Source organism: Monopterus albus, unplaced genomic scaffold (assembly GCF_001952655.1).
Source record: "Monopterus albus unplaced genomic scaffold, M_albus_1.0 scaffold69.1, whole genome shotgun sequence".
Classification (NCBI taxonomy): domain Eukaryota; kingdom Metazoa; phylum Chordata; class Actinopteri; order Synbranchiformes; family Synbranchidae; genus Monopterus; species Monopterus albus.
The window spans coordinates 4,145,211-4,158,463 of NW_018127949.1; the positions used below are offsets into that span (position 1 = coordinate 4,145,211).

At 39.7% G+C, this 13,253-nt stretch overlaps 1 protein-coding gene across 13 annotated transcripts in view; it reads left to right on the forward strand.

Annotated features, from left to right (window-relative positions):
- nrxn1a (neurexin 1a) overlaps positions 1-13,253 on the forward strand; it is a 54,125-nt gene that overhangs the window by 21,286 nt on the left and 19,586 nt on the right. For 8 of the 13 annotated variants that reach the window (XM_020605088.1, XM_020605089.1, XM_020605094.1 and 5 more), the window contains 7 exons: positions 1,902-1,925; positions 3,811-3,972; positions 6,134-6,205; positions 6,514-6,738; positions 7,223-7,370; positions 8,768-8,898; positions 9,294-9,546. In XM_020605088.1, the coding sequence (XP_020460744.1) occupies positions 1,902-1,925; positions 3,811-3,972; positions 6,134-6,205; positions 6,514-6,738; positions 7,223-7,370; positions 8,768-8,898; positions 9,294-9,546 (1,015 nt within the window). The remainder of the gene's footprint in view (positions 1-1,901; positions 1,926-3,810; positions 3,973-6,133; positions 6,206-6,513; positions 6,739-7,222; positions 7,371-8,767; positions 8,899-9,293; positions 9,547-13,253) is intronic. The other 5 variants (XM_020605090.1, XM_020605092.1, XM_020605091.1 and 2 more) reach the window with 1 other exon arrangement.

The window sequence follows — 13,253 nt, forward strand, 5'->3', positions numbered from 1 at the left end:
TTGTTTTATGGGCGGGTCGCGAGCTGAGCTGGGAGCTGCTTGACCTGACAACTGGGGTGGCATAATAAATTGTGGGGGGGCCAAGCTTGGCCCGCGGGCCCCACTTTGGGCACCCCTGAGATAGACCCTGTGCATTTTTTACGATTCAAGTCTATTTTTTTTCCCCTTCTGCCATGTTTAGTGAAGCTTAATCTCCACAGCCAGCAGTTGAAATCACACAAAGTTATTTTGTGTTGCAAACTTTTTACTGTTATGATTGACAAGGCTCCTAATGCAACTTTGAGCTTTGAGCCAGGGGAAATCAATAAATTCATATATAAAAACAAAGCTGATTTCATCCTGATGATCTTACATGAAAATTTTACTTCTTGTCCCTTACAGTAAATTTCTGCTATCGGTCAGCCTGGTGATGACACTTTGTCCGGCCACTGTCCTGCAGACAAACAGTTGTTCTGATGACAAAAACAATTACCACACCATTCACGTCTCGCTTTCAATGTGAATTCCTAGTTAGTCATTAAATGATGAGCAATCAACAGAGAATGAATTTGCAGCAATTTTTATTAATTTTTTAGGTCATTTATCAAATGCAAACACCAAATATGTTTGTGTTTTAGCTTTGTAAATGCACAGATTTGCTGCTTTTTTCTTGTTTGTTTTATATAATTTTAAATGGAATATACTTGGGTTTCAGACCATTGGTCAGACAAGGATTTTGAAGAAGTCACCTTGTGATGTGTGAGCGTTTTTGATTATTGAAAAAGTAATTACAAATTAAAATGCTTATTAGTTGCAGCGCTAATTTTATTTGCTTGTTAAATAGTTAAAATTTCATATGATGATGATGATGATGATGAGTCATATGATGAACCACAGTGTCTGCTACAGATGTTTCATGTGCAGTGGGCAGTAGAAAAGACTTTAGTCCACAACAAGGAACTAATCAATGTAAAAGCTATGGTCAGTGGTCTGTTGTCCAACTGCAGTGATGCTATGATAGGAAGAAAATATCGTAGGTTTTGGTTTTAGTTTACAGTGGATTATCCACGAAACTGCACTGTTTTCAGCTCTAGGTGAGTGCTTTTTCAATTGTGTGTGTGTGTGTGTGTGTGTGTGTGTACATGAAAGAAAGAGTGAACTGGAGGACACTGAGGGTCACTAGCACTCAGGTGCTTGTAATCCACCTGAGCCCTGTCTCTACCTTTTGCCTGTTTGCACTACTAACTTTACTACTAACGTTACTCACCTGCGTTACTCGTTAGTCACCTGCGTTACTCATTTTATATGATTGTGAAATAGTGAAAATTTCATATGATGATGATGAGTCATATGATGAACCACAGTGTCTGCTACAGATGTTTCATGTGCAGTGGGCAGTAGAAAAGACTTTAGTCCACAACAAGGAACTAATCAATGTAAAAGCTATGGTCAGTGGTCTGTTGTCCAACTGCAGTGATGCTATGATAGGAAGAAAATATTGTAGGTTTTGGTTTTAGTTTACAGTGGGTTATCCACGAGACTGCACTGCTTTCAGCTCTAGGTGAGTGCTTTTTCAATTGTGTGTGTGTGTGTGTGTGTGTGTGTGTACATAAAAGAAAGAGTGAACTGGAGGACACTGAGGGTCACTAGCACTCAGGTGCTTGTAATCCACCTGAGCCCTGTCTCTACCTTTTGCCTGTTTGTACTACTAACTTTACTACTAACGTTACTCACCTGCTAGTGAAACTAACCACCATCCATGGAATGATTCATTCTACTAACCTAACCTGTTCCCTTCTCCTAGCGAAACCACTCCAACCAACCTACTAACCTCACCAGAGGCCTTCTAGCGTTCCTTTTTTTGTTCCCAAAGTTGTTCTGTTCACAGTTTTTGTTTTCCTTTCTCCCCCTCTCCTACAAAGCACTCAGGCATTGGACACGCTATGGTAAACAAACTCCATTGTTCGGTAGATATCATTCTAATTGTTTCTTAGTTTGGGTTTGCCCCGTGTCTATTTCCTTTTGAACCATAGACATCAAAACTAAACCAATAAAACGATAAATGCGGTTGGTAATCTTTTATGCTTAAAAGCCCCACCCCCTTCCTTGCCAACCACTTTTTGCTTTAAATCCTTTCCCCCTTTCTCTACTGTTTTTTTCACCCCATCACTCTGTGACTGACGTGTAGGCGTGTACTGATTGGCTCATCCCTCACCTGCACCCAAATGGCAAACCACCCTTTCCTGCATGGCGTGACTCAGAAACCCTTCCTCTCTCTTACTGGTCTCTAAAATTGATAGAGAGGCCCCTCTCCCTTTCTATTTTTTATTCTTTTGATTTTTTTGTTCTCCACTCTGCCACTGCATGTTCTCCATGGTGCCCCTGATTCATCATGTCCTTTGTTTGTTTGTTTTTTTATCTACTGTGTCCTCTTTGCCTGTCATTGCATGGAGAAAGAGGAACACGCTGCATGTTTATATATTTATGTGCGTGCGTGTGTGTGTAATGAGCTGTAATCCATATAACACCTGTGCGTGTGTGTACATCAATATGTCTGTGTTTGTCTGTATGTCATTTCATTCAGACTCGCTGATCTAACAAACCTCCCCCCAGACCACTAACTAACACCATCATCACAACTCACCCTAACAACACAATAACATAACATCATCACCACTACTACTAACAGCATTGACATCATTAACCCTAACCTCAGTAACCCAACACGGCCTGGCCTGAGACAAGTAACACTCTGTGGCTGCCTGCAGTGCAACTACTAACAGCTAACAAGGAAAGTAACAAATACTAACACCTACTGTATAGCATGACGAAGCCTGTGAATACTTTACTAACACCTGCTTGGCTGGGCAGGTTTACCTAGCTATGATAAACACAATCACTGAAAAAGAACTAACTGTAGTGGGAAAGTAAAGCAGTCACGACCTTTATGGGCAGTAAAACATGATCAGTAATGTACTGTAGAATATGAGGGTGATAATGCACCCCTGACTGTGACTTAACGTGGCTTTCTGTGCTGGCTAAAAGCCCCTATACAAACTGTTATACAGTAGAATGAGCTGATTTAATTATAAGAACACTAGCTCCACTGTCTCCTTAGGTAGAGTGTTAAGGAAAGCTGTTGTTACCATATTAGGAAATAGATCTAACTGCATCTTCTGCTTTAAAGAAATTAAGTTAAACTTTTGATGTTTAAACTAGCATACACAGAAGATGACTCTAGCCCTTTAATGCAATGCTGCACAAATTGTGTTGGTTTAGTCTGTTTTGTAAAGTCAGTGTAATGCAGTGACAGAATAACTGGGTCTGAAGTGTGGGTGTGGAGAGTCAGAATCCACCAATTGTGACCCTGAAGCTGTGGATATGAGTAAATCTTTATAAATCACACACAGGAGCTAGATGTTAGTCTGTGCAGTTGCTGTTGACAGGTAGAAGGAAGCACATAGTCTGATTCTGAGTATACAGTGGGTAGATGGGGCTACACACTGTATTACTAACTGTAGACTGAGTGACTAAGTGGCATTTAGCAGGGCATAGCAGCATATTTCTAATGTTAGTAATGACCAGCAAAGTCAAGAGGCAGCACTACTCAATAACACCACACAGTTAGCACTAATCCAGTCACACTAGACCAGTCTCAATAGCACAACTGGCCAATTCCCACAACCAATCAGGCCTTTTCCCACCAGAATGCATACACATTGATTACCAGAATAACGGGGGCTAATTTGGCTGGTCAGCGCCTAGTTACCGCTTAGCGCTGCCTTTGGTGTGAATATATAGCGTGTCCTTTCCCTGTGCTTTGTTATGTAGGTGACCATCTCTGTGGACGGCATCCTGACCACCACAGGCTACACTCAGGAGGACTACACCATGCTGGGCTCAGATGACTTCTTCTACGTGGGAGGGAGCCCCAGCACCGCTGACCTGCCTGGTTCTCCAGTCAGTAATAACTTCATGGGCTGCCTCAAAGAGGTAGGATTCACGATATGTATGCATGCTCATAGAAAACACATTTGACATTGTCCTACTTGTGCTGGGTGATAGAGTTGAAAAAAAATACTGTGTTATTAATAATATTATTTATCTAATTTATCAAGCTGCATTATATCAGATGAAACACAATACACGGTAATTTAACTACATCAGTAACTAATTTAGTTTTTAACTACAGGTTGCTCCGAATTATTAATTTAGACAGAATGAGCCACTGATTTTATCTCCACAGGATCATTTCTTCACAATAGGATTCCACTAAAAGTCAACAAATGGCAATATGTAATTATTGCCCAGTGTAGTTCATGCACTCCTGCTGCACTGATTTTCTTAACACTCAGTCTTCCTCTGTTTCTCATTTCTTTTATTTCTGTCTTCCTCCCTTATCTCTCTCCCTTTCTGTCACGCATCACGCAAACATTTTACACACATTATCTTATAAAGCTACACACACATACACACACAAATACTTTCATTTAGCAGACCCACACAAACAGTTTCAGACACACACACTCTCCCCAGTATCAGAGAGAATCAGTGATGAGTGTCGTTGATGGAGTAGATACAGTGCTGAGCACTAACATGCTAATTAGCTCCACCACGAAGGCGCTCCATCCATCTGCTGTGCTTGAAATGGGCCACAACACTGCAACAACAATAACTCACATACCAGTCTGATGAAAACATTCCAATACACATAAACACAATCTTAGCATGTATATTCAGCAGGGATGCTCAAATATACCATCTAAAATCACACAGATAAAAATAATCAAACACAAATAAACATACATATATTGTACATACACAGCAGTTGACACAGCAACACTCAAAAATACATCCTCACACCCATTATATACACACCCTGTCTGAGCCTCCCTTTCAGTTACTCAGGTTCACACAGAGCATAAACAAACAACCAAACAAGCCAACAGATGATGTGCCAAACAGAGAGCTATCTGTACCAGTGGTGAATGCGCTCTGTGTTTCATTAAGACTGATGGCGTTTAAATGAGGCTGCCGCTGTCAAAGTGAACACTCTACTGGCATATTTACATATCTAATAAGATGATATGATAATCCATGTGAGCAAATTAAGATGTATGCAGTGAATCATGCATGAACGACCACGGCTGTAACAATTTTGTGCGTCTGATTTGGCGCTTGCACCTCCTTTAAACAGACACCGAGATGCCAGCACAATTTTGCACACTTTTGCAGCAGCTATTATATTTAAGAAACACCTGCTTTGCTCTACACACAGACACAACAGCACATGATAAACAGAAAATTAAAAACAGCTAAGTTGCACAGAGGTCATAGAAGGATGTCTGGATTAGTAAAGCAGAGGTTGTGTCTTGTCTCTCTCAACATCAAAATGCTCAGCACAAACAGTCTACACTCACAGCTCAGTCAGACAGAGTGTTGTTTGATTTATGAAATTTATCATTTTCACTTTTTATACTAAAACACTGAGTTAAATATTCTCAAATTTGAAAGGAATCCAAGGAGAGGGTACATCTATCGGCCAAAAAGCAAAAAGATTCTGTATTCCCATAAGTGGGGTAAAACTATGGAATAATTGAAGTGTGGACATAAAAAACAGTAATAGAATTGATGAGTTTAAACATAAATATAAAGGTATGTGTCAATCAAGATATATGCAAGAACAGGTTTAACGATTAATCATGTGTAACATTGTGGGTGTGGTGTAAGAATGTTATCAGTATGTAATATTTCTACTTGTGTGATGTAGAAGATAATTATCAAAGTATGTAATTATGTAAGAATGTTAACAGTCTGTAATATTTTTTAGTATATTACTTGTGTGGTGTAGAACAAAATTATCTATGTAGTAATACTGCTTGCAAACCAATGATGGTAAGATGATATCATGGGGTAGGACTAGATAAGTCTAACTTCTTCCTACTCCATTCAAGCATGTACTAGGTATAAGCAAATTGATAATGCATTTGTGGATATGTATGAAATTATGTGTGTTGATATATTGACTGTCGTTTGAAAGAATAAATCAAATCAAATCAAAATCAAATCAAAATGAAGACAAAGCCTTCTTTTTATTTAAGTTAATGGTGAAATCATGTTTCATTTTTGTACCCCTCCATTCTCTCTTCTAAAGGTGGTGTACAAGAACAATGATGTACGGTTGGAGCTGTCCAGACTGGCTAAGCAGGGAGACACAAAGATGAAGGTATTCACTTTGAACAGCATATACAACTTCAGCCGGTCAACACATTATCCTCTTATACACAGGCATTGTTTTAAGTCACAGCCTCCCGTCATGCCCTGAGAGACTTAAACTGTAAGGATTTTAAGTAAATGGGATTATAGTTTTGAGAGGTAGCCACAAGCTTTTGTCTTTTATTCAGTTCACAGCTGGGAGCAACTGGCTTTATTTCAGTCCCAAACTACCAAGGAACTATTTTGGTCTTGATACTCACTGGAGTTTCACAAACTGTTTTTTAATGCTTAAACATTTATTTTCTTCTACGTGCCCAGGTAAGTGGGGTGGTGTCCTTTAAGTGTGAAAGTGTGGCCACACTAGACCCCGTGACCTTTGACACCCCAGAGTCTTATGTGGCACTGAGCAAGTGGACAGCGAAGAAGGCAGGATCCATCTCGTTCGACTTCAGGACCACAGAACCCAATGGGTTGATGCTTTTCAGCCATGGTAAACCCCGACAGCAGCAGCGCAAGGACCCACGCACGCCTCCCACAGTCAAGGTAAAAACTGAAATATGTATTTCAAAAACCCAAAGGAAAATAGTCATCAACACAAAAATATCAACATCATGATGGTGCTAAGTCATTAGGTTTCATCCTCTGAGGATCACAAATGAGTGTTCAAAATTTCATGGCAATCCATCCAATCAAATCACTGAGATATTTCTGGCTGGACCAAACAAATAGTTCCTAGAAATTGTGCCCTTAATCATTTGTACCACCTTTATCACCATTGGATTCCTGGTTGTCTTTGAAAGTTTAACCTCCAGAATAATGTTAAACAAACTAAAAATCACTATCCCCGACAAGTCAAAGATGGCTGTCATATTTACATTTGGCTGAATCGAGAAAACATTTGTTTTCTATGTAGTTACAAAAATATATAGGTTAACAAATTTCTAGTAAAACTGAATGACATTGCACAAGGAACCTGATTATGAATGGTTAGACTGGAGCACTTATAATGCTTCTGTTTTGCTTACAGGTGGATTTTTTTGCCATTGAGATGTTGGACGGGCACTTGTACTTGCTGCTTGACATGGGCTCAGGAACCACCAAGACCAAGGCCATTGACAGGAAAGTCAACGATGGAGAATGGTATCACGTGGACTTCCAGAGGGATGGACGCTCAGGTACATCAATGCTCTCTCAACCCTGATGCTACGCCTGACCACAGAGGCTGATGAGAAGTTGATACATTTTATACTAAGCACCAGCTGTCAAAATACAGTAGTATTATCAAGTAGATTGTAAAGTGTTGATGTAATTACCATTACCAACACTGAGACTGTAATTAAAACAACTGCTGGCCTGTTTCTTATTCTACTGGCAGTACTGGTAATGTTTTAGCCACATTTGCCACCAACAAATACTTCCTGCCACAAATAATATTGGTACATACATACAGTATATGTAACATACAGCACTTATACAATGAATGCATGCATACACATGCTTTTCTTGTATGTATTTTTCCCAGTGTTTTAAATACCAATAACACAAATGACTGCAACCATGTATGTAGTAGAGAATGTGAAGCTGCTGTCACACCATGACTGTGAATTTTGAGTAAATGCGCCATTTTTGTAGTATCACTCCTTATGAGTCATACACTACATACATCTAAAAGTTAATTTAAAAAATGAATAAATACTATCCAATACAGCTACATACAGTAGCTGATTTCTCAACTACATCCAAACCTCCACTTTAGTGTTCAGTTTGAGCACAGACAGAAAAGAAATTGATTCGTCTGCAATGTTTGTGTTACCTGATGACAGCTGCTGGCTAGTGTTAGCTCTCGAACCGAGAGCAGCGCGGAGCTGAGATCAGGGTGCGGAGTCATTTTTTTGTCGCTCTCGTCAGCAGGATCTCTAGGTCTGCTACATGTTAGAGGCAGTCTGCCAAGGTTATTCGTTTTGAATTACCACAGTCAGTAAAGTGAGATCTAAACAATTTAAGCAACTTTTTAGCCAAACAAAAGAAGAATGTATGCAGCTAAAATCAGCATGTATCTCCCTATATGGCATCCCCATCCCAGCATTCAACGCAGATTGATATACCTTCACATTCCCTGTAGAGGATTTTTAGGTTTTTCAGTCTGATACATACAGTATATAGTTGTAATTTTCATGGCGGTATTGATTACAGCTGAGGAACCCACAGTAGAGGCTGCCAGTGTGCTCAGTGGGGGGAATGCTGTTTGTTTACTCTAACTGTATTAATGTCTAAAAATAATGATTTATTTCTGAAAAAATGTTGGACATAGCAGTTTTAAAGCAGTGCGGACTTAAAGAGGATAACTGATGACTAAGGCCTGCATAGTTTTGGATTTCCGTTGCTTCTGATTATAGCAGTAATGAGTGGTGGTGGTGGTGAGGAGGAGAAGTACGAAGAGAGGCGGAAGGGTGATGACAATGGTAATCATAATGGTGGTGGTGATGATGACAGTGATGACTGTGATGAGGGTGTTCTTGTTGAAGGTCACAGTGATTACTGAAGTTGTCTTGATGCCTTGCGGTGTATTCAGGAACCATCTCGGTGAACAGTGTAAGAACAGCATACACGGCTCCGGGAGACAGTGAGATCCTGGACCTGGATGACACCTTGTACCTCGGAGGACTACCTGAGGACCGTGCTGGACTCATCTTCCCTACAGAGGTTTGTGTGTTGATGTTGTGTGTCAGCAGTATGACACAGTAAGGTTGATAATAGAGCAGCAACAATCAGTTAGTCGATCACAGTGAAATCATGTTTCAGACAAACTGCCAAACATTTGGTGGCTCCAGGTTTTTAAACTGTGATAATTTTCAGCTTTTCTTGATCTTACATTATAGTAAGGTGAAAAGCTTTTGGTTTTGGAAAAACATTTTTCAGAGCCAAAAGTACCTGGTATATACGGTGTATATGGTGGTTAGCTGTGCTGAAACTAAGTATTTAAATGCTCTTAATTCAGAATATATTTTACCACCAACACTAAATGGTTAGCATATTCTTTATCTATTTATTACTGAGCATTCAGTGAAAGTACTCAATGCTGCTGACCTCTTCCTCAGGTGTGGACAGCTCTGCTGAACTACGGTTATGTGGGCTGCATCAGAGACCTGTTTGTGGACGGGCAGAGCAAAGACATTAGGCGGCTGGCCGAGGCTCAGCGGGCAGTGGGGGTGAAGCCCTCATGCTCCAGAGAGCCACCCAAACAGTGCCTGTCCAACCCCTGTCAGCACAACGGCATCTGCAGGGAGGGATGGAATCGTTATGTCTGTGACTGCTCTGGGACGGGTTACCTGGGACGCTCCTGTGAGAGAGGTGAGAATGACAGGGTCAGAGGTCAGAGGATGAAAATAATTCTTCAGCTGGAGCTTAGCAGCTTGTACAGTAATTGGCACAAATGCTGAAGTCACCTTTGGAGATGAGTAAGAGTACTAATTACAGTCACTAATAAGCAGCAAGATACAGCCACAATGAAAGTCTGGTCATTCGCTTTTTAGCTTGAAAACATAGAGGAATGCCAAAAAGGATGAGTGGCAGCAGACAGATGGCACATGATGGCAAGTCTGAAGTTTTAATCTAAAAATAACTCCATCAACTGCTGAAACTATATTATGATCATCAGTTACACTGGGTAATAATTTTTTATTCATTATACCTTTAATGTTTTTTTTTTCCTTTGGCTCTTAAAGGCTGATTGTAACGGATTATTTCAGTTTGATAATACTTTGATGTGTGACAAAAAGCTATTAAGATATACGGCACGGTGCACCATGAACACATGCACAGTGTGTGTGCAACGTCAGTAGTTCAAGTTCAGCCACTGACATTTGTCACAGGTCTCCCCCTCTGTCTATCTGTCTCTCTTGTTTCCTGTCTGCCTCTCCTTGACCCACTGAGTAACAAAAGGCACAATGTGCCCTAATAACAACAACAACAACAAAGGATTTATGGTAGATTAAAAAATTGACTAAACACTTGACTAAACTATTAGTCTAATTAATCATAAGTTTAAGTAAAGCTTAAGTTTAGGTAGGTTTCACCTGATGACTGAAGGTAAACATTAAAATATGATAGTAGGAACAGATTTGTGGAGCTAGAGAATGAAGACAAGAAGCTTGCTAAACAACAAAATAGTAATAGTGCAGTTTTTCTATCTTTAACTGTGTTGTTATTCAAGATTGCACATTTTCTGTGTGAAGGTGAGAGCAGTAAAATGGAGGCAGGGAAAGAAGAGAAGCAGCAGAGGTGAAAGAGAAGAGGTGGGAGAAAGCAGATCTGCAGACAGTATGGGACTGCTATGGATACAGAGACTGGGAATCGATGGGAGAGGAAATGTGCAGAAAGCAGGAGCAGGAGCTGTGACAGAGGAAGGTGGAACCACCGAGCTGGAACCGCCATATGACAGCAGGAGATGAGGAGGAATGTGAGACAGGAGCAGAAAATCTGACAGAGAGAGAGTTATGAGAAAAGCCATGAATCTGGGTCCAGAGAGAAGCACAGGGACTGATACAGGCCTGTTCAAAGAAGTGAGATGGAGTCAGACAAGGAGAAGAAAAGAAATGTTGTTTGTGCCACAACTGCTGACACGTCTCAAGTGATGATTGTACTATCATCTAACAGGAGATGCACACACGCACACACACTTTCTGAAGGGTGTTGATATGAAAATGTTTTATTTCAGAGGACAAACATCTGCAGCCTATGTTTATCATAGCAATGCGCCCACTCTCTCTCACTCTCTTTCTCCTTCCTGTATCTTTCCTCATGTTTCTCTGTGCGCATTGAGGGGTCACTAACTGGTGGTTCAGTGGATTAAAGGAAGCACAGATGGAGAAGCAGATGGAGAGAGTGATTGGCCATGTTTACGCCTTCTACCTGTAGTTTCTCTCTCCCTTTTTTCCCTCCTTCATTCTCTCATTCTCGCCTTTGTTTCCCCTCGCTCTTCTTTAATGAACAAAGATGGTCGCCACACTCTGGCTCCTAGATGAATTTTTATAACACATGTACAGCAACACATTTGCACATTTTTTGACCCATTTTCAGTTTTTTTTTCTTGCTCTGCTTGTTTCTCAGTAAGTGCCCTTTTCTGAAAATACAAAAATATGAAATGTTAGAAATGAGAGCTAGTTCATTTTAAAGTTAACTCTCCATTTCTCATTATAAATGAGCAAATTATATACTCTTTCAACCTTGTTTTAGATTTTTTTCATATATTTAAATGTCTATCTCTTTATTCTTGTGGATAACTTTGAATATTTTAAGTCAGTTTAGGGCTGAGTTTTACAAATGTCTTCTTTAACTAAAATTCCTACATTTTAAAAATCTAAACATTTATGCTACATCAGAAATATGAAATACTTGTCATTTTCCAATATGCATATTTCTCTATACTTGTGTTCTTGTGGACTCATAAAACGTCATCAGTCACAGCCCTGTTCCAATAGTACTTTTCCAATTCAAAGTCTCCATCCAGCCTTGTACACATCTTTACTTGGGGTATCCAAGTATCTCATCGGGATTTGAGCCGGGCTCAAAGCTGTTATAATTTTTGTCCTAGCATTTGCATTATGCCACTTTCTAGTTTTAAATTTTTTTTTTTTTCAGATGAGAAAGTTAGCATTTAGATTGTGGTCAGTTTATCCAAGTAATGGCAATTTGGTAAATGTTGTGAATGCAGTGTTTTCAGAGATGCCAGTACCTGCTAGCTGACCAGCTAGTTATAATTATCAGGCAGCCACATGTCGTTCAGAGCTGTCTGTCGGTAAGGATGCTAGTGTTACAACTGTATGTGGAGAGTACTGTCCTCAGGACTTTGTACCTAAACTTCAAACTTACCAAGTCTGAACTCCCAGGTATAGGAGTCTCAACTTGGTGTATTTGGTACTGAAAAACATCTACTATATGAAAGTATTTGAGTTTTACATTAAAATTATGAGATGCTAAAATTATAATAAAAATCCATATTATGAGATACTAAGATCAAAATTTCTGACACGCTAAGCCAGAATTGTTGGATAATTAGGCAAAGTTGTGAGAAAATAAGTTAAACATATCAGATAAGAAGTCGACATTATGACTTTTCAGCTAAAATGATGATGTAATAAATCAAACTAAAGACTTACTCAACATATAAAATGTAGAAAGTAAACTGCAATGCATCAGTACTTCTGAGCCAGAGGCCTCCGTTGTTGTCAAAGCTATTAAAAACACATCAGTGAGGCTCATTGCTGCAATGGATATCATGTTCCTTTGTTTCAATTAACATGGACACCGTAATTTTATTTTGAGTCAGTCCCACGTGCACCATACTGCTGCTATAGTGTAAATACTCTTTAGTGTACCAAGTCCCAAACTGTTCTCTTCTGTCTGACTAACATTTTCTACAGTGCTGAGTTTTTATTTATTTATTTATTGTAGATGAAACTAAATTCATGTTTAAAGATTTATGCTTTCAGAAGGGACCAGTGGGCTTGGGTATGAGTGCAACAGGCAGAGTAGGACAGAGATGGGCTAAAATGTTGATTTTGGTTTGATGATAAAAACTTCCAAATATCCAGCCTATTCTCTTAACTATTTATTCTGCTTGTGCAGTACACATGGTGTACACTATATGTGCATTACATTTAAGTTCATTTTTTTCTTTTCCTGGTAGTAATGGGCTTCCATACATCCTATCTCTAACCTTGCCTCCTCTGTTTGCCTGGTAGTGGGTCAGGTGCAATGTTCAAGACAATTCAATCAGCTCTCTCCTTTATCAGAATTGTGTGTGCATGTGTGTGTGTGTGTTCAAGCAAACCTGGGAGGATCTATGTGTGGCTGTTCGTTATATTATCTGTGATATAACATGCCAAGCTCCGTCTTTTTTCCCAAAATTAATGAAGGTTCGTTTGCATTTTAGCCAAGAATCCCCCCCACCCCCCCCCTCTGCTCTGTCCCTATTTTTCTCCCCTGCTCTCACTTTACTAAACCCTCCTCTGTTCACACTTAAATTCACTCACTTATTCTGACATGCACATACACAC